This window comes from Calonectris borealis, chromosome 32 (assembly GCF_964195595.1).
Source record: "Calonectris borealis chromosome 32, bCalBor7.hap1.2, whole genome shotgun sequence".
In the NCBI taxonomy this organism is placed as follows: Eukaryota; Metazoa; Chordata; class Aves; order Procellariiformes; family Procellariidae; genus Calonectris; species Calonectris borealis.
In genome coordinates, this window is record NC_134343.1 from 939,939 (window position 1) to 960,047 (window position 20,109).

The 20,109-nt window shown below is 67.9% G+C and overlaps 2 protein-coding genes across 3 annotated transcripts; one reads left to right on the forward strand and one right to left on the reverse strand.

Moving 5' to 3' along the window:
* Positions 1-2,896: 2,896 nt before the first annotated feature.
* STRN4 (striatin 4) lies at positions 2,897-15,777 on the reverse strand. Its single transcript, XM_075134466.1, has 17 exons — positions 15,547-15,777; positions 11,181-11,284; positions 10,988-11,061; positions 10,809-10,887; positions 10,537-10,713; positions 10,302-10,452; positions 9,349-9,490; positions 9,159-9,260; positions 8,957-9,066; positions 7,347-7,522; positions 7,215-7,262; positions 6,997-7,118; positions 5,879-6,049; positions 5,649-5,789; positions 5,476-5,574; positions 5,309-5,395; positions 2,897-3,097 (listed from the first exon to the last, which is right to left on the reverse strand). The coding sequence occupies exons 1-17, from the start codon at positions 15,760-15,762 to the stop codon at positions 2,928-2,930; spliced, it is 2,169 nt and encodes a 722-aa protein (XP_074990567.1). The 5' UTR covers positions 15,763-15,777; the 3' UTR covers positions 2,897-2,927.
* A 65-nt stretch (positions 15,778-15,842) lies between these two features.
* On the forward strand, positions 15,843-19,348 carry FKRP (fukutin related protein). Of its 2 annotated transcripts, none has more exons than XM_075134488.1 (2): positions 15,843-15,882; positions 17,746-19,348. In XM_075134488.1, exon 2 carries the CDS (start codon positions 17,894-17,896, stop codon positions 19,346-19,348), a length of 1,455 nt encoding a protein of 484 aa, XP_074990589.1. In that variant the 5' UTR covers positions 15,843-15,882; positions 17,746-17,893. The 2 variants fall into 2 exon arrangements, with proteins under 2 accessions (XP_074990589.1, XP_074990588.1); XM_075134487.1 differs by lacking the exon at positions 15,843-15,882 and adding an exon at positions 17,072-17,332.
* Positions 19,349-20,109: the final 761 nt, after the last annotated feature.

Below are 20,109 nucleotides of genomic sequence, written 5' to 3' on the forward strand. Positions count from 1 at the left end.
GCCTTGTGACACCTCCATGGCCCTGTGACCCCCCCCATGGCCCTGTGACCCCCCCATGTCCCCCCCCCATGTCCCCATGAACCCCCATGTCCCCATGACCCCCCCAGTGATTCCCCTATGACCCCCAATGGCCCCCCACGTCCCCATGTCCCCACCCCCATGTCCCCATGACCCCCCCCATCTCCCCATGACCCCCCCATGTCCCCACGACCCCCCCAGTGTCCCCTATGACCCCCAATGGCCCCCCACGTCCCCATGTCCCCACCCCCATGTCCCCATGACCCCCCCCATCTCCCCATGACCCCCCCATGTCCCCACGACCCCCCCAGTGTCCCCTATGACCCCCAACAGCCCCCCCATGTCCCCACCCCCATGTCCCCATGACCCCCCCCATGTCCCCATGACCCCCCATGTCCCCTATGACCCCCAACAGCCCCCCCATGTCCCCACCCCCATGTCCCCATGACCCCCCCCATGTCCCCTATGACCCCCAATGTCCCTTCACCCCGTGACCCTGGTGTCCCCCCCCCCCACGTGACCCTGGTGTCCCCCATCCCTGGACCCTTGTGTCCCCATGGGGACGGGGGGGGGGTGACACAGCCCGGGGGGGGGGGGACACGACACCCCCCAGGGTCCCCGGGGGGCAGAAGGGGGCTGGGGGGGGGATCAGGGGGTAATTAAGGACTGGGGGGGGGCTTTTGGGGGGACATTAGATTTGGGGGGGGGCAATTAGGGGCTGGGGGGGCAGGGTGTCGGGCGGGGGCACAAAGGGGGCTGGGGGGGCACAAAGGGGGGGCCAGGGGACATTTTGGGGGGGGGGATTAGGGGACCTCCGGGTAGAAGGGGGGGGCAATGGGGGGCTGGAGGGGGGGATATTGGGGTGTTAGGGGCTGGGGGGGGGGCACTGAGGGGTTTTTGGGGGGGTCCCAATCCCCGGGGGGGGGAGGGGGGGGGGCCTTGTGTGTGCCCCCCCCCCCCCAGCAGCAGCGCAGGGCTCTTGGCAAAGGGTTTTATTGAGGCACGACCCCCCCCCCGCCCCGACTCCCCCCCCCCCAAAAAAAAAGACACCAAATAAATATACAATAAAAAGCAACCGGCGTTAAAAAGGGCAATTTTGGGGGGGGGGGGGGGGCGGGGGGGGGGGCAGCGGGGGGGGGCCCGGGGGGGCCCCGGGGGGGGCCCGGACTATCACACAGTGATAAGGCGGCGGTGACGAGCCCCCGGGGGGGGGGCAATGGGGGTGGGGAGGGGGGGGCTTCACGGCTGTACAAATATACAAGGAGGGGGCCCCCCCCCCCCCCGGGGGGGTTTGGGGGGGTCCCGGGGGGTTTGGGGGATCCCCAGGGAGGTTTTGGGGGGGCCCCGGGAGGGTTTGGGGGGGCCCTGGGCTTAGGGTAGTGTTGGGGGGGGCCCCCCCGGGGGGCTGCAGGTTGGAACTGCCCCCGGGGGGGGGGGTGTAGTGCCCCGGGGGGGGGGGTAAAGAGCCCCCCCGGGGGGGTATGGAGCCCTGACCTGCCCCCGGGGGGGTCTATAAGGTCCATAATTGCCCCCCGGGGGGGTCTATAAGGTCCATAATTGCCCCTGAGGTGGGGGGGGAAATAAGGCCCATAATTGCCCCCGGGGGGGATGTAGTGCCCCCCCCCCCGTGGGGTAGATAGATCCCATAGGTGCCCCCGGGGAGATGTAGTGCCCCCCCCCGCAGGATACATATATCCTATAGGTGCCCCCGGGGGGATGTAGTGCCCCCCCCCAGGGGGTAGATTGAGCCCCTAACTGCCCTGGGGGGGGGTGCAGAGCCCTTAACTACCCCTGGGGGTACGGAGAGCCCCCCCCCAGGGACGAGGTGGGGCCCACGGGGGGGCATATAGAGGCTTTAACTACCCCTGGGGGGGGATATAGAGCCCATAAGTGCCCCTAGGGGGTTATAGAGAGCCTATAAGTGCCCCTGGGGGGGTACACACAGCCCGTAACTGCCCCGGGGGGGGGTACATCAAGGCCATAAGTGCCCCCAGGGGAGGTATATAGAGCCCATAATTGCTCCTGGGGGGGTATATAGAGCCCATAAGTGCCCCTGGGGGGGTATATAGAGCCCGTAATTGCCCCTGGGGGCATATGGAGCCCATAACTGCCCCGGGGGGGGGTATATCAAGCTGATGAGTGCCCCCAGGGGAGGTATATAGAGCCCATAATTGCCCCAGGGGGTATAGAGAGCCCATAATTGCCCCTGGGGGGGGGTACACAGAGCCCCCTAACCGCCCCCAGGGCTATATAGAGACCATAAGTGCCCCTGGGGGGGTATATAGAGCCCATAAGTACCCCCGGGGGGGGTATATAGAGCCCATAAGTACCCCCGGGGGGGGTATATAGAGTCCATAGGTGCCCCTGGGGGGGTATATAGAGCCCATAAGTACCCCCGGGGGGGGTATATAGAGCCCATAAGTGCCCCTGGGGGGGTATATAGAGCCCATAAGAGCCCCGGGGGGGTATATAGAGTCCATAGGTGCCCCTGGGGGGGTATATAGGACCCATAAGAGCCCCGGGGGGGGTATATAGAGCTCATAACTGCCCCCGGGGGGGTATACAGAGTCTGTAAGTGCCCCCGGGGGGGGTATATAGAGCTCATAACTGCCCCCAGGGCTATATAGAGCCTATAAGTGCCCCCGGGGGGGGGTATATAGAGCCCATAATTGCCCCCTGCCCCCCCCGGCCAGGCTCCCCGGGGCAGTTGGGGGGGGGGGGGGGGGCAGGAGGGCGCCGAGGCCCCCCCCCCCCCCCCCCTCCCCGCTCTGGGGCGTCCCGAGCTGCGGGGGGGAGCCGTCGGGCTCAGCTCCCCGTGGGTAGGGGTGGGGTGGGGGGAGGAAGGTGACAAAGGCCACCCCCCTTCCACGTCCCTCTGTGTCCCCCCCCCCCCCCGGGGGGCCGTGACGTCAGACGAAGACCTTGGCGAGGGCGTCGGCGCCGGCGCTGGCGCTGAGGGCGCGGCTGGGGTGGAAGGCGACGGCGTGGACGGCTTCCTCGTGTTTCTTGCGATGGGCGGTCAGCTCCTGCACGCAGGTCTTGTGGGCCAGGTGCCAGAGGCGCAGCGAGCAGTCGTGACCTGCGAGGACGAGGGGGGGGGGGTTTGGGGACAGGGAGGTGTCACCTCGGGGCGGGGGGGGTGGAGGGGAGGGGGGGATAGGAGGGCGAGGGGGGGGGGGGGGTGGGGGGTGCTGAGACCTGGAGCGCTCGTTTCACAGATGGGCGGCAGGAAGGGGATGGGGACGGGGTTGGGGATGGGGACAGGGATGGGGACGGGGACAGGATTGGGGACAGGGTTGGGGACAGGGTTGGGGACAGGGATGGGGTTGGGGATGGGAACGGGGCTGGGGACGGGGTTGGGGACAGGGACGGGGTTGGGGACAGGGTTGGGGACAGGGTTAGGGATGGGGTTGGGGACAGGGACAGGGTTGGGGACAGGGTTGGGGACGGGGTTAGGGATGGGGTTGGGGACAGGGACGGGGTTGGGGACAGGGTTGGGGACGGGGTTAGGGATGGGGTTGGGGACAGGGACGGGGTTGGGGACAGGGTTGGGGACGGGGTTAGGGATGGGGTTGGGGACAGGGACAGGGTCGGGGACAGGGTTGGGGACACGGACAGGGACAGGGTTAGGGATGGGGTTGGGGACAGGGACGGGGTTGGGGACAGGGTTGGGGACGGGGTTGGGGATGGGGTTGGGGACAGGGACAGGGTTGGGGACAGGGTTGGGGACAGGGACAGGGACGGGGTTAGGGATGAGGTTGGGGACAGGGACGGGGTTGGGGACAGGGACAGGGACGGGGTTAGGGATGGGGTTGGGGACAGGGACGGGGTTGGGGACAGGGTTGGGAACGGGGTTAGGGATGGGGTTGGGGACAGGGACAGGGTTGGGGACAGGGTTGGGGACGGGGTTGGGGATGGGGTTGGGGACAGGGACAGGGTTGGGGACAGGGTTGGGGACAGGGACAGGGACGGGGTTAGGGATGAGGTTGGGGACAGGGACGGGGTTGGGGACAGGGACAGGGACGGGGTTAGGGATGGGGTTGGGGACAGGGACGGGGTTGGGGACAGGGTTGGGGACGGGGTTAGGGATGGGGTTGGGGACAGGGACAGGGTTGGGGACAGGGTTGGGGACAGGGACAGGGACGGGGTTAGGGATGAGGTTGGGGACAGGGACGGGGTTGGGGACAGGGACAGGGACGGGGTTAGGGATGGGGTTGGGGACAGGGACGGGGTTGGGGACAGGGACAGGGACGGGGTTAGGGATGGGGTTGGGGACAGGGACAGGGTTGGGGACAGGGTTGGGGACGGGGTTAGGGATGGGGTTGGGGACAGGGATGGGGTTGGGAACAGGGTTGGGGACAGGGACAGGGACAAGGTTAGGGATGGGTTTGGGGACAGGGATGGGGTTGGGGACAGAGTTGGGGACGGGGTTAGGGATGGGGTTGGGGACAGGGACGGAGTTGGGGACAGGGACAGGGTTAGGGATGGGGTTGGGGACAGGGACAGGGACGGGGTTAGGGATGGGGTTGGGGACAGGGACAGGGACGGGGTTGGGGATGGGGTTGGGGACAGGGACAGGGTTGGGGACAGGGTTGGGGACAGGGACAGGGACGGGGTTAGGGATGAGGTTGGGGACAGGGACGGGGTTGGGGACAGGGACAGGGACGGGGTTAGGGATGGGGTTGGGGACAGGGACGGGGTTGGGGACAGGGACAGGGACGGGGTTAGGGATGGGGTTGGGGACAGGGACAGGGTTGGGGACAGGGTTGGGGACGGGGTTAGGGATGGGGTTGGGGACAGGGACAGGGTTGGGGACAGGGTTGGGGACGGGGTTAGGGATGGGGTTGGGGACAGGGACAGGGTTGGGGACAGGGTTGGGGACGGGGTTAGGGATGGGGTTGGGGACAGGGATGGGGTTGGGAACAGGGTTGGGGACAGGGACAGGGACAAGGTTAGGGATGGGTTTGGGGACAGGGATGGGGTTGGGGACAGAGTTGGGGACGGGGTTAGGGATGGGGTTGGGGACAGGGACGGAGTTGGGGACAGGGACAGGGTTAGGGATGGGGTTGGGGACAGGGTTGGGGACAGGGACAGGGACGGGGTTAGGGATGGGTTTGGGGACAGGGATGGGGTTGGGGACAGGGACAGGGTTGGGGATGGGGTTGGGGACAGGGATGGGGACAGGGTTGGGGACAGGGACAGGGTTGGGGACAGAGATAGAGACAGGGTTGGGGACAGGGACAAGGTTGGGGACAGGGACAGGGTTGGGGACAGGGACGGGGCCACTTACTTCCGGACATGAGGAAGACGCCGTTGGGGTCGACGGCCAGGCAGGTGACGGCGTCCAAATGGGCCACCATGGAGTGCACGACTTTACCTGGCGGTGGCAAACGGAGGGGGTGACAGCTGTGACCGAGATGTCCCCAACCCCCTTCCCCTGTCATCGCTGTCACCAACCTGTCCGGTTGTCGAGGAAACGGATGCCGCGGTCGTCGCTGGCGGTGATGGTGAGGGGCTGCGAGGGGTGGCTCACCACCTGGTTGACCTGACTGTCACCTACGGTGGGGACACGGGAAAATCAGGGCCGGTGACAAAGGGGACACGGCAGGGGGATGTCACTTGTCACTCACCGCCACCCCCTCGCGATTCCAGCGTCAAAACGGCCCGAGCCGCCTCCACGTCGTAGAGAACCGCCGCGCCCGTCCGGAAAGCGGCCACGGCGTGACCGGGTTGGGTACCCGAAAAAGTGACGGAGGTGGGGACACCGTGCTCTGGGGGGGGGGACAGGAGGGTGACGGGGGTGTCCCCGAGGCCGAGGGGACTCCCCCCGCCCCCCCCCCCCCCTTTCGCCCCTGCTCACCGCTTTGGGCGTCGTAGGTGCTGAGGCAGGCGGCGCCCTCGCCGCGGGGGTCCCAGATGCGGACGGTGCCGTCGGCGGAGCAGGAGGCCAGGCGGTCGCCGGGGGGGTTGAAGGCCAGGCCCCAAACCGCGTCCCCGTGCCCCTCCAGGACCCCGCTCAGCACCCCGGGGTCTGGGGACAGCGGGAGAGGTCACCCTGGGGGGGGGGGGGGGGGGACGGGGCGGCTGGGGGGGGGGGGGGCGGGGATCGTAGCCGGGGGGGGGGCATCGTAGCCAGAGGGGTGGCATCGTAGCCAGGGGGGTGGCACCGCAACCAGAGGGGTGGCATTGTAGCCGGGGGGGTGGCATCGCAGCCGGAGGGGGCCATCGTAGCCAGAGGGGCGGAATTGTAGCCCGGGGGGGGGCATTGTAGCCAGGGGGGTGGCACCGCAACCAGAGGGGTGGCATCGTAGCCAGAGGGGCGGAATCGTAGCCGGGGGGGGGCATCGTAGCCAGGGGGGGGGCATCGTAGCTGGAGGGGCAGAATCGTAGCCGGAGGGGTGGTATCGTAGCCAGGGGGGTGGCATCATAGCCAGGGGGGTGGCATCGCAGCCAGGGGGGTGGCATCGTAGCCAAGGGGGGTGGCATCGTAGCTGGGGAGGTGGCATCGTAGCCAGGGGGGTGACACCGCAACCTGGGGGGTGGCATCGTAGCCGGAGGGGTGGCATCGTAGCCAGGGAGGTGGCATCGTAGCCGGGGGGGTGGCATCATAGCCAGGGGGGTGGCATTGTAGCCGGAGGGGTGGCATCGTAGCCAGGGGGGTGGCATCGCAGCCAGGGGGGTGGTATCGTAGCCAGGGGGGTGGCATCGTAGCCGGGGGGGTGGCATCGCAGCCAGGGGGGTGGCATCGTAGCCAAGGGGGGTGGCATCGTAGCCAGGGGGGTGGCACCGCAACCGGAGGGGTGGTATCGTAGCCAGGGGGGTGGCATTGTAGCCGGGGGGGTGGCATCGCAGCCAGGGGGGTGGCACCGTAGCCGGAGGGGGCCACCGTGGTGACGCCGCGGCCAAAGAGGGTGACAGCGGAGGGTGGGGCCGGGGTGGGGGTGTCACCCGCCTCACCCCCGGGGAGGGGCCACCCACCGTAGCCGTCGTAGGGGTCCATGTCGAGGTCGGGCAGGCGCCAGCGGCGGATGCGGGCGTCCACCCCGGCGCTGCAGCACAGGGCGCTGTCGCGACCCATGGCGACGGCGAGCACCGGGCCCCTGCGGGGACGAGGACGAGGTGACAGGGACCCTAGGGTGTCCCCAGAGTCACCCGTGTCCCCCCCCACCCCAATGCCAACCTCCCCGCTCCCCAACCTGTGCCCGCGGAAAGCGTAAACCGGCTCCACATCCAGCGCCGCGTTCCTGGAAAGGGGGACAAAAAAAAAAAGAGGGTGACGATGATGTCGTGGGGTGTCCTCGTCCCTCTGGGTCCCCCCCAGCACCCACTTTTTAGGGGTGACGGGCTTCTGGAGGTTCCAAAGTTTAAGGGTGCCGTCTTCGGAGGCGGTGAGGAGGGCGGCCTCGGCGGGGTGGAAGGCGAGACCCCGCACGGCGTCGTAGTGGCTGCGCAGGGTGAATTTGGGGCTCCACGTCTTTTTTAGGGCGTCCCGGCCTTCGGGGAGCTGCGGTGACAACGGGCAGGGGAGAGTGACCAAAAGAGGGGGGTGGCACCCTAAGGTCACCCTAAGGTGGGGGCTTGTGGTAGGGGGGGGGGGGGGGGTTTGGGGGAGGCGGAGGGGGGGGGGGGGGATGACACCGAAGGGATGCGGTGGGGACAAGGGTGGAGGTTTGGGGGGGGTTGGGGACATGGCTGCGGAGTCCAGGGGACGCTCGGGGCAGGTTTGGGGACACCACGGGGACACCTGAGCCCGGGGGACGCTCGGGGCAGGTTTGGGGACACCATGGGGGACACCAGAGCCCAGGGGACGCTCGGGGCAGGTTTGGGGACACCATGGGGACACCAGAGCCCAGGGGACCCTCGGGACAGCCTTGGGGACACCATGGGGACAACAGAGCCCAGGGGACGCTCGGGGCAGGTTTGGGGACACCACGGGGACACCAGAGCCCGGGGGACCCTCGGGACAGCCTTGGGGACACCACGGGGACACCAGAGCCCAGGGGACCCTCGGGACAGCCTTGGGGACACCATGGGGACAACAGAGCCCGGGGGACCCTCGGGACAGCCTTGGGGACACCACGGGGACACCAGAGCCCGGGGGACCCTCGGGACAGCCTTGGGGACACCACGGGGACACCAGAGCCCAGGGGACGCTCGGGGCAGGTTTGGGGACACCACAGGGACACCAGAGCCCGGGGGACGCTCGGGGCAGGTTTGGGGACACCACGGGGACACCAGAGCCCAGGGGACGCTCGGGGCAGGTTTGGGGACACCACGGGGACACCGGAGCCCGGGGGATGCTCAGGGCAGGTTTGGGGACACCATGGGGGACACCAGAGCCCAGGGGACGCTTGGGGCAGGTTTAGGGACACCATGGGGACAACGCAGCCCAGGGGACGCTTGGGGCAGGTTTGGGGACACCACGGGGACACCAAAGCCCAGGGGATGCTCAGGGCAGGTTTGGGGACACCACGGGGACACCAGAGCCCGGGGGACCCTCGGGACAGCCTTGGGGACACCACGGGGACACCAGAGCCCAGGGGACCCTCGGGGCAGGTTTGGGGACACCACGGGGACACCAGAGCCCGGGGGACCCTCGGGACAGCCTTGGGGACACCACGGGGACACCAGAGCCCGGGGGACCCTCGGGACAGCCTTGGGGACCCCACGGGGACACCAGAGCCCGGGGGACCCTCGGGGCAGCCTTGGGGACACCACGGGGACACCAGAGCCCAGGGGACCCTCGGGACAGCCTTGGGGACACCACGGGGACACCAGAGCCCGGGGGACCCTCGGGACAGCCTTGGGGACACCACGGGGGACACCAGAGCCCAGGGGACGCTCGGGGCAGGTTTGGGGACACCATGGGGACACCAGAGCCCAGGGGACGCTCGGGGCAGCCTTGGGGACCCCACGGGGCCATCGGGGGGTGGCTCACGTCGCAGCCGAGCTCGTTGTCGTTGGTGACGGTGAGGTCGGCCAGGTCCCCCAGGCTGACGGCGCCGATGCCGTCCATGATGAAGACGTCGGAGGTGATGCCCAGGGACCCTGCGGAGGAAGAACGGCCTGCGGGTGGCCCTGGGGGGGGCGGGGGGGGGGACGGGGACCCCCTCCGAGGTGACACGGGGACCCCCCAATACCTTCGTGAGGCCGCGGTGGCCCCGCCGCGATGGATTTTGGGGGGAGCCCGTCGACGTCCCGCAGGTCGGCCAGCATCCCCCGCAGCCGGCCCCGGCGGCTCTCTGCAGGGACGTGGGGAGGTGACAAAGTTGGGGGGGGGACACAAAGGGGGGGGGACCCCCCCAAATCCACCGCTGGGCCCCTGCTCACCCAGCTCCGCGCCCTCCCCCGTTCCGCGCCGGGTGGCCCCGTTCTCCTCCGAGCCCAGGAAATCGAATTCGTTGAGGGCGTCCTCCGAGTCTTCCTCGTCATCCTCATCCTCCACCTCGGGCAGGAGGGGTTTGGGGGTGAGCTGAGGGGGGGGGGATGGGGGTCAGGGCCTGGTTTTTTTTGGGGGGGGGGGGGATCCCCAAAGGCACCGGGAGAGAAATGGGGGGGAAAAGGGCTGCTCTCTGTAGCCTTGGGGGTTGTGGGAACTTTCTAGGGTTTGGGGGATCCCCAGGGTTTGGGGGATCCCCCAGGTTTGGGGGATGCCCAGGTTTGGGGGACCCCCAGGGTTCGGGGGACCCCCAGGTTTGGGGGACATCTTGTTTTGGGGGGATCCCCAGGGTTTGGGGGATCCCCAGGTTTGGGGGATCCCTAGGGTTCGGGGGATGGCCAGGTTTGGGGGACAGCTTGTTTTGGGGGGACCCCCAGGGTTTGGGGGACCCCCAGGTTTGGGGGATGGCCAGGTTTGGGGGACAGCTTGTTTTGGGGGGACCCCCAGGTCTGGGGGATGCCCAGGTTTGAGGGACACCCCACTTTGGGGGAGCCCCCCCCAGCTTTTAGGGGGGATGCCCAGGTTTGAGGGACACCCCACTTTGGGGGAGCCCCCCCCCAGCTTTTGGGGGGATGCCCAGGTTTCAGGGACACCCCACTTTGGGGGAGCCCCCCTCCAGCTTTTGGGGGGATGCCCAGGTTTCAGGGACACCCCACTTTGGGGGAGCCACCCCCCCAGCTTTTGGGGGACACCTACATTGGGAGGGGGACACCCACATTGGGGGGGGGACACCCACATTAGGGGGGGGACACCCACATTGTGGGGGGGCGGACGCCCATATTGGGGGGGGCGGACACCCACATTGGGGCGGGGGGACCCCCCAAATTTTGGGGGAGCCGCTTGCCTTGACTCGCTGCTTCTTATGCTGGGGCTGGGCGGGGGGAGGAAGGCTCTCGACGTCCTCATCCTCATCGCTATCCTCATCCTCGGGCGGGAAGGGGACCTGCTCCAGCCCCCCCCCGCCCCCCCTTTCCTCCGTCTCCTTCCCGGCATTCCTAAAAGCGGGAAACACCAGGTTCAAATTAAGGGGTGCGCTAGCGAACCCCCTCAAATCCACCCCCCCCCCCCCCCCCCGTTACCTCTGGATCTGCTCCTCAATGCGCCGCACCAGCAGGGAGTCGGGGGGGCTGCCGGGGCTGGGGGGGGCGGCGGCGGCGGCGGCGGCGGCGGCGGCGACGCCGCGGCCCAGCAAGGCGCGAACGCGCCGCGACCTCATATCCAAGATGGTGTCGCTGTACCCCACTTCCTCCAGGTACCTATTTTTGGGGGGGGGGGTGAAAGAAGGTGCTGGGGCACCCCAAAAACCACACCCCCCCCCCCCCCAAAAAAATACCCCCCCCCCTCAACTCACTGCCGCAGCAGCTGCCGGCCCTCCCTCCAGGCCAGGGGGCCACCCTCCAGCGTTGTCACCTCCACGGGGCCGTTGGACACTTTTGGGGACAAAAAGGGGTGACAAAGTGGGGGGGGGGGTCACCCCAAAATCCACCCCTGTCACCCCCCCCCCCCCCCATGAAGGAGGGGGACGCTCACCCGGCTCCGGCCCCTCCGCTTTCTTCTCCCCCGGCGTCAGCTCGGTGCCGAATTTCAATTTGTGGTATTTGGATCTAGGGGACAAAAGGTGACAAAAAAAAAAAGGGGGGGGGGTGGCTCAAGAAAGGAGGGTGACCCCCCCCCAAATGAGGAAGGGGGACCCCAAGGTTTTGGGGGGGGTGGGGGCACCCACCTCTCCTGTTTGAGGGCGTATTCCAACATTTTGATGCGTCGCACCAGGTCGGTCTTGAGGTTCTCCTGGCCCTTCCGTTCCCCCTGCAGAAAGGCCACCTGCGCCTGCGGGGACAGGGAGGGGACACGGGGACACCCCGGGGTCACCCGTCACCCCCCCACCCCCCCACCCCCACCCCCACCCGTGGCGAAGGGTTGGGGGGGGGGGGGGACGTGGGGAGAGGAAGCGGCAGCGGGGTTGGTGTGGGGAGCGGTGCGGAGGGGGCGTGGGGTGGGCGACGGCGCTGGGAGGGAGGCTGGTGGCCACTGGGAGTGGCACTGGTGGCCACAGGAGTGGCACTGGTGGCCACAGAGCTTGGGGGCAGTCCTGGGAGGGACACTGGTGGCGCTGGGAGTGGCACTGGTGGCCCCAGGAGTGACACTGGTGGCCACAGAGCTCGGTGGCAGTCCTGCGAGGGACACTGGTGGCCCCAGGAGTGACACTGGTGGCCCCAGGAGTGACACTGGTGGTCCAAGAGCTCGGTGGCAGTCCTGGGAGGGACACTGGTGGCCACTGGGAGTGGCACTGGTGGCCACAGGAGTGGCACTGGTGGCCACAGAGCTTGGGGGCAGTCCTGGGAGGGACACTGGTGGCCACTGGGAGTGGCACTGGTGGCGCTGGGAGTGGCACTGGTGGCCCCGGGAGTGACACTGGTGGCCCCAGAGCTCGGTGGCAGTCCTGGGAGGGACACTGGTGGCCTCAGGAGTGGCACTGGTGGCCCCAGGAGTGGCACTGGTGGCTCAAGAGCTCGGTGGCAGTCCTGGGAGGGACACTGGTGGCCCCGGGAGTGACACTGGTGGCCACAGAGCTCGGTGGCAGTCCTGCGAGGGACACTGGTGGCCACAGAAGTGACACTGGTGGCCACAGAGCTCGGTGGCCTCAGGAGTGGCACTGGTGGCCCCAGGAGTGGCACTGGTGGCCCCGGGAGTGGCACTGGTGGCTTAAGAGCTCAGTGGCAGTCCTGGGAGGGACACTGGTGGCCCCAGGAGTGACACTGGTGGCCCCAGAGCTCGGTGGCAGTCCTGGGAGGGACACTGGTGGCCCCAGGAGTGACACTGGTGGCCCCAGAGCTCGGTGGCAGTCCTGGGAGGGACACTGGTGGCCCCAGGAGTGACACTGATGGCCCCGGGAGTGACACTGGTGGCCACAGAGCTCGGTGGCAGTCCTGGGAGGGACACTGGTGGCCCCAGGAGTGACACTGGTGGCCCCAAAGCTCAGTGCTAGTCCTGGGAGGGACACTGGTGGCCGCGGGAGCGGCACCGGTGGCCCCGGGAGTGGCACTGGTGGCCCCAGAGCTCGGTGGCAGTCCTGCGAGGGACACTGGTGGCCCCAGGAGTGACACTGATGGCCCCGGGAGTGACACTGGTGGCCCCAGAGCTCGGTGCCAGTCCTGGGAGGGACACTGGTGGCCTCAGGAGTGGCACTGGTGGCCCCAGGAGTGGCACTGGTGGCCCCACAGCTCGGTGGCAGTCCTGGGAGGGACATTGGTGGCCTCAGGAGTGGCACTGGTGGCCCCAGGAGTGGCACTGGTGGCCCCGGGAGTGGCACTGGTGGCTTAAGAGCTCAGTGGCAGTCCTGGGAGGGACACTGGTGGCCCCAGGAGTGACACTGGTGGCCCCAGAGCTCGGTGGCAGTCCTGGGAGGGACACTGGTGGCCCCAGGAGTGACACTGGTGGCCCCAGAGCTCGGTGGCAGTCCTGGGAGGGACACTGGTGGCCCCAGGAGTGACACTGGTGGCCCCAGGAGTGACATTGGTGGCCCCAGAGCTCGGTGGTAGTCCTGGGAGGGACACTGGTGGCCACAGAAGTGACACTGGTGGCCCCAGGAGGGGCACTGGTGGCCCCACAGGTGACACTGGTGGCCCCACGGGTGACACTGGTGGCCCCAGGAGCAGTGCCACCAGCCGGGGGCTCAGTGACAGGGGTGGGGGGGTCCCCAGAAGCAGGGAAGGGGGACAGAGCCGGTGATGGGGTGACCCCCTCCCCGATATTGGGGTGCAGGGGGGGCCCCAATACCGAGGGTGGGGGTCCCCAATACTGGGGCGCAGGGGAGCCCCAATACCGAGGGTGGGGGTCCCCAATACTGGGGCGCAGGGGGGCCCCAATACCGAGGGTGGGGGTCCCCAATACTGGGGCGCAGGGGGGCCCCAATACCGAGGGTGGGGCTCCCCAATATTGGGGTGCAGGGGGGGCCCCAATACCGAGGGTGGGGGTCCCCAACATTGGGGCGCAGGGGGGCCCCAATACCGAGGACGGGGGTCCCCAATACTGGGGGTGGGGCTCCCCAATATTGGGGTGCAGGGGGTCCCCAATATGGGGGGTGAGGGGTCCCAGACATTGGGGAACAGGGGGGGTCCCTCATACCAGGGCAGGGGGTCCCCAATACTGGGGTGCAGGAGAGTCCCCAATACTGGGGGTGGGGGTCCCCAATACTGGGGTGCAGGGGGGGCCCCAATACTGGGGTGCAGGGGGGGCCCAGACACTGGGGAACAGGGGGGGTCCCTCATACCAGGGCAGGGGGTCCCCAATAGCGGGGTACTGGGGGGGTCCCCAATACCAGGGCTGGGGGATCCTGGACATTGGGGTGCAGGGGGATCCCCAATACCAGGCCTGGGGTCGCTCATAGGGGGGTAGGGGGGTCCCCAATACTGGGGCTGGGAGTCCTTGATACCAACAGGGGGGCCCCAATATTGGGGCGCAGGGTGTCCCTGACGTCAGGGCGCAGAGGGGTCCCCGATACCAGGGTATGGGGGTCCTTGATACTGGGGCGCGGGGGGACCCCAACATTGAAGTGCAGGGGATCCCCAACACCGGGGCTGAGGATCCTCGATACCGGGGTGCAGGGGGGGTCCCCAATCCTGAGGCTGGGGGTCCCTCAGACTGGAGCTGAGGGTCCCCGATTCCAGGGCAGGGGGTCCCCAAAACCAGGGTGTGGGGGGACCCCAATATTGGGGCTCCTCAATACCGAGGCACAGGAGGGGTCCCCCATACTGGGGTGTGGGGGGGTCCCTGATCCCAGGGGTGGAGCTCCCCAATACTGAGGCACAGGGGGTTCCCCAATACCGGGGTGGGGGGGGGGTGCCTCATACTGGGGGTGGGGGTCCCCAATATCAAGGCACAGGGGGTCCCCAATATCAGGGCTGGGGGGTTCCCTCACACAGAGACTGGGGGTCCCCAATACCAGGGCAGAGGGTTCCTCACACTGGGGTAGAGGGTCCCCAATACTGGGGGATCCCCAATACTGAGGCTGAGGGATCCCAGGCCTGAGGATCCCCAATACTGGGGCTGGGGGATCCCCAATACCGGGGGATCCCCAATACCATGGCTGGGGGGGTGCCCAATAGCGGGGGATCCCCAATACTGAGGCTGGGGGGTCCCGGGCCTGGGGGTCCCCAATACCAGGTGATCCCTAATACAAGAGCTGGGGGGTCCCCAATACCAGGGGAGCCCCAATACCAGGGGATCCCCAATACCAGAGCTGGGGGGTGCCCAAAACCAGGGGATCCCCAATACCGGGGCTATGTGGTCCCCAATACCAAGGCTGGGGGGTCCCTCACACCGGGGCTGGGGGGTCCCCAATAACAGGGGATCCCCAATACCGAGGCTAGGGGGTCCCAGGCCTGGGGATCCCCAATACCAGGGTTGGGGGTCCCCAATACCAAGGCTGGGGGGTCCCTCACACCGGGGCTGGGGGGTCCCGAAAACCGGGGAGTCCCCAATACCGGGCCTGGGGGGTCCCCAATACCAGGGGATCCCCGATACCAGGGCTGAGGGGTCCCTCACACTGAGGCTGGGGGGTCCCTAATACCGGGGGATCCCCAATACCGGGCCTGGGGGGTCCCCAATACCAGAGGATCCCCAATACCAGGGCTGAGGGGTCCCTCACACCGGGGCTGGGGGGTCCCCAATACCGGAGGATCCCCAATACCGGGCCTGGGGGGTCCCCAATACCAGAGGATCCCCAATACCAGGGCTGAGGGGTCCCTCACACCGGGGCTGGGGGGTCCCCAATACCGGAGGATCCCCAATACCGAGGCTAAGGGGGTCCCAGACCTGGGGATCCCCAATACCGGGGCTGGAGGTCCCTCACACCGGGGCTGGGGGGTACCCAAAACCGGGGGATCCCCAATACCGGGGTTGAGGGGTCCCCGGTCCCGGCCGCGGCCCCCCCCGCCCCCGCCGGTGCCCGCCCCCCGCTCCCGCCGCCCGGCGGCCATTTCTTCCCAAGATGGCGGCGGCGGCGGCGGCCCCGGTAACCCCCGGCGGGGCTGGCGGGGGGGGGGGAGGGGGGAGGCCGGGGGGGGGGGTCCCGGGCGCGGCGCCGGTACCTGGAGCTCGGCCCGCTCCGCCTCCCAGCGCCCCTTCTCGGCCTCGAAGCGCGCCCACTCGTGCTGGATGAAGTGCAGGATGCCGGGCAGGCTCAGCCCGCCGCGGCCCGCCGGTTCGGGGCCGGGGCTGGGCCCGGGGCCGGGGCCAGGCCCGGGGGGAGCCCCGGCGGGGGGCGGCTGGGCCCGCGCCGCCGCCGCCGCCCGCTCCGCCGCCATCACGGCTGCCACAAAAGGAGCCGCGGGGCCGCCGCCGCCGCCGCTTCCTGCCAGAAAGGGAGCCGGAAGTGGGGGGGCGGGGCCGGCCCGCCGTTGCCGCGGCAACAGCGCCCGCGGGCGGTACGGGGGGCCGGGGGGGACACGGGGCAGCGGGGGACGGGGGGGGGGTATAGGGGCTATAGGGGACGGGGGGTATGGGGGCTATGGGGGACAGGGGGATAGGGGCTGCGAGGGACAGGGGGGGTATAGGGGCTAGAGGGGACGGGGGGATAGGGGCTGCGGGGGACGGGGGGTATAGGGGCTATAGGGGATGTGAGATATAGGGGCTATAGGGGACGGAGGGATAGGGACTGCAGGGGACGGAGGGGTATAGGGGCTATGGGGGACGGGGGGATAGGGGCTGCAGGGGACGGGGGGTATAGGGACTATAGAGGACGGGGGGATAGGGGCTGCAGGGGATGGAGGGGTATAGGGGCTATAGAGGACGGGGGGATAGGGGCTATAGGGGACGGGGGGATAGGGGCTATAGGGGACGGGGGGACGGGGGGTATAGGGACTATAGAGGATGGGGGGGGATAGGGGCTGCAGGGGATGGGGGAACACGGGGCTATTATGTGGGACGGGGGGTATAGGGACTATAGGGGACGGCGAGATAGGAGCTGCAGGGGATGGAGGGGTATAGGGGCTATAGAGGACGTGGGGTATAGGGGCTATAGGGCCTGCAGCGGATGGAGGGGGCCTATAGGGGACAGGGGGCTGCAGGGGACGGGGGGTATAGGGGCTATAGGGGATGGGGGGACACAGGGCTATTATGGGGGACAGGGTATAGGGGCTATAGGGGACAGGGGGATAGGGGCTGCAGGGGACAGAGGGGTATAGGGCTATAGGGGCTATAGGGGACAGGGGGTATTGGGGCTATAGGGCCTGCAGCGGATGGAGGGGGCCTATAGGGGATGGGGGGACATGGGGCTGCAGGGGACAGGGGGTATAGGGTCTATAGGGGACTGGGTGGGCTATAAGGGATGGGGGGCTATAGGGGACGGGGTGGTATAGGGACTATAAGGGCTGGGGAGGACATGGAGGATATAGGGGAAGGGGGAGCGACAGGGGCTGTAGGAGAAGGGGGCTATAGGAGATGAGGGGTGACAGCAGGCTATGGGGAGGCTATTTAGGATGGGGTCTATAGGGCAAAGGGGGCTATAGGGGGCTATGAGACATGGAGGGCCTATAGGGGACAATAGGGGGCTATAGGGGATGGGGACTATAGGTGACAGAGGGCGATAGGGGGCTGTGGAGGACGGGGAGTATGGAAGGGTATGGACGCTATAGGGGATGGGGGGCATACAGGGCAGGTAGAGATGCCTATAGGGGTTAACAGGCAGGCACAGGGGGAATGTGTAGGGGTATATAGGGCTGTATACACAGGTATATAGGGCTGTATACACAGGTACCTAGGGGTATATAGGTATATACACAATTCTGTGCAAGTATATAGGGGGTACATAAGTGTATGTGCACATGTGCGTGCAGGTGCAGGTATAGGTGCACATACACACCTCTATATGTGCAGGTGCGTATATCTGGGCGTGCACGGGGCCACCTATGGGCCCTGTATATCTATAGGTACCCATCCCATCTATAGGTGCGGCACTTATAGGTGCCCACAGCGGCGCGCCCAGGGGCTGCAGCGACACCTCCAACCCGCAGATCTATAGGGGCTGCCCTTAAAGATGGGGGGGGGGGGGGGGGCGTAGCGCCCGTATAGCGTTGCTATAGCAACCGGGGATGGCGTTGCCATGGCAACACATCCCTCATCATTCGGGGCTCAGCTGGGGGGGGGGGGGGGGGGATGCCCTGGGCCCCTGATGGGGGGTTCGTTAATGGGTCCTCTCGTTAATGAGTCTCCTCATTAATTGGGCCCCCTCGTTAATGAGTCCCCTTGTTAATTGGGGCCCCTCGTTAATGCCTCTTTCCCCCCCCCAGCGCCGCCGCCGAGCCCCCGCTGAGACCGTCCCGCTCGTGACACGTGTGGCAGCACCGGTAGGACCCGCGGGGGGCGGGGGCTCATTAATTAATTAGCAAAGGGAGCTAATTAAGAGGGGTCCCCCCCCCCCCCTCACCCACCCCCGGCATGCGGGTGACGCCGTGCCAAGCCGCCCTGGCGGGGGCCATCGGCCTCAACCTCCTCCTCCTCTACTGCGCTTGGCGGGGACCGGGGGGGTCCCCACCCTCCTGCCGCCCCCCCCGCGGCGTCCCCGGCGTCACCGTTCTCCTCCGCGACTTCGAAGACTTCGAGAACGACCTGGCGGGGACGGCGCGATCCTTCGCTTCCTTACCCGTCCCGGTACTGGTAGCCGCCGAAACGGCACCGTATCCACCGGTACCATTACCGGCGGGGGTCGGTTTGTTACCGTTACGTCCCGTCGCCGATCGGCCGCCGCCGTTGGCGCATCCGGAGCTCAACGTCCGTACTCGCCACGTGGCTTTGGTCCCCGACGGCACCCGCGCCGTCCCCGGGTTGCTGGAACGTATGCGGGACGCCTTGGAAAAAAACGCCGGCGACACCCGGTTGGTGGCGGCGCCGGTTGGATCGACGCCGTTACGGTGCTTGGAGCTGCGGTTGGAACCGCGGGCGTGGACGGCGCGGTACGGCCCCGGCGCGCCGGGGGTTTGCCGAGCGGTGGAGGGACCGGCGGTGCTGTTGCTTCGCACCCGCGATCTTTTCGCTCTCCCTTTCCCCTTGGCGCGACCGGTACCCACCGCCCTCTTTATCCAGGCGGCGTTTCGGGGTTGGGGGTTACGGGTGATGCCGGCGGCGTTCCCGGTCGCTCGCCGATCTCCCGTTTCTCCCCACGGTCGATGGAAAACCGAAAACTTGGCGGAAACCCGACGGCGCCGATTGATGCGCGACCTCGGCGTCAAACTGGAGGTGCTGGCGGACGGGCGGGAACGCTGGTACGGTTGCGGCAAGGAGACGGCGCGGTGTTTCGGCACGGTGCACGCCCGTACCCCCCAGTACCTCCTCGCCGGGCGCTGGACCCCCCCTTGCTGCCTACGGGCGCTACGGGAAACCGCCCGGCACGTAACCGGGGTACTGGAGGCCGCCGGGGTACGATACTGGTTAGAGGGAGGGTCGTTACTGGGCGCCGCTCGTTTGGGTGACATCATCCCTTGGGATTACGACGTGGATTTGGGAATTTACCGGGAGGACGTGGGTAAATGCCGGTGGTTGGCGACGGCGGCGACGGGGGAGCCGGTGGAGGACGCCGAGGGTTTCCTTTGGGAGAAGGCGACGGAGGGAGACTTTTACCGCGTCCACTACAGTCGGAGCAACCGGTTACACGTGGACCTGTGGCCGTTTTACCCCCGCGGGGGGGTGATGACCAAGGATACGTGGTTGGGGCACCCCCAGGACGTGGAGTTCCCCGAAAGTTTTCTCCTCCCCCGGGTGCCGATGCCCTTTGCCGGTTTCACCGCCATGGCACCCAACAACGCCCGCGCCTTCCTCGAGCTGAAGTTCGGGCCGGGAGCCATCGAGAACCCCGAGTACCCCAACCCCGCCGTCAAGCGGTTGGGGGAGGACTGAGGGGGGGGGGTCCCGGGACCCCCCCACCCGTGACAATAAACCCTCCTGTGACACCCACGGGGTTCCTTTGTGCCAAAGCTTCACCTTTGGGGGTCCCTCAACCATCCTAGGGGTCCCCCTGGGGCACCCCTGGCCACTCTCAGGGTCCCCAAGAGTCCCCCATCCATTCTAGGGGTCCCCCTGCCATCTTAGGGGGTCCCCCTGGGCCACCCCTGGCCACCCTCAGGGTCCCCAAGAGTCCCCCATCCATCCTAGGGGTCCCCCTGGGCCACCCCTGGCCACCCTCAGGGTCCCCAAGAGTCCCCCATCCATCCTAGGGGTCCCCCTGCCATCTTAGGGGGTCCCCCAGGGCCACCCTCAGGGTCCTCTCTTGACCCCAGGGGTCCCCCATCCATCCTGGGGTCCCCATGCTATCCTGGGGGATCCCCCAGGCCACCCCTGGGCCACCCTGAGGGTCCCCAGGAGTACCCAGTTAACCCCAGGGGTCCCCAATCCATCCTGGGGGTCCCCCCAGCCATCTTAGGGGGTCCCCCTGGGCCACCCCTGGCCACCCTCAGGGTCCCCAAGAGTCCCCCATCCATCCTAGGGGTCCCCCTGCCATCTTAGGGGGTCCCCCTGGGCCACCCCTGGCCACTCTCAGGGTCCCCAAGAATCCCCCATCCATCCTAGGGGTCCCCCTGCCATCTTAGGGGGTCCCCCAGGGCCACCCTCAGGGTCCTCTCTTGACCCCAGGGGTCCCCCATCCATCCTGGGGTCCCCAT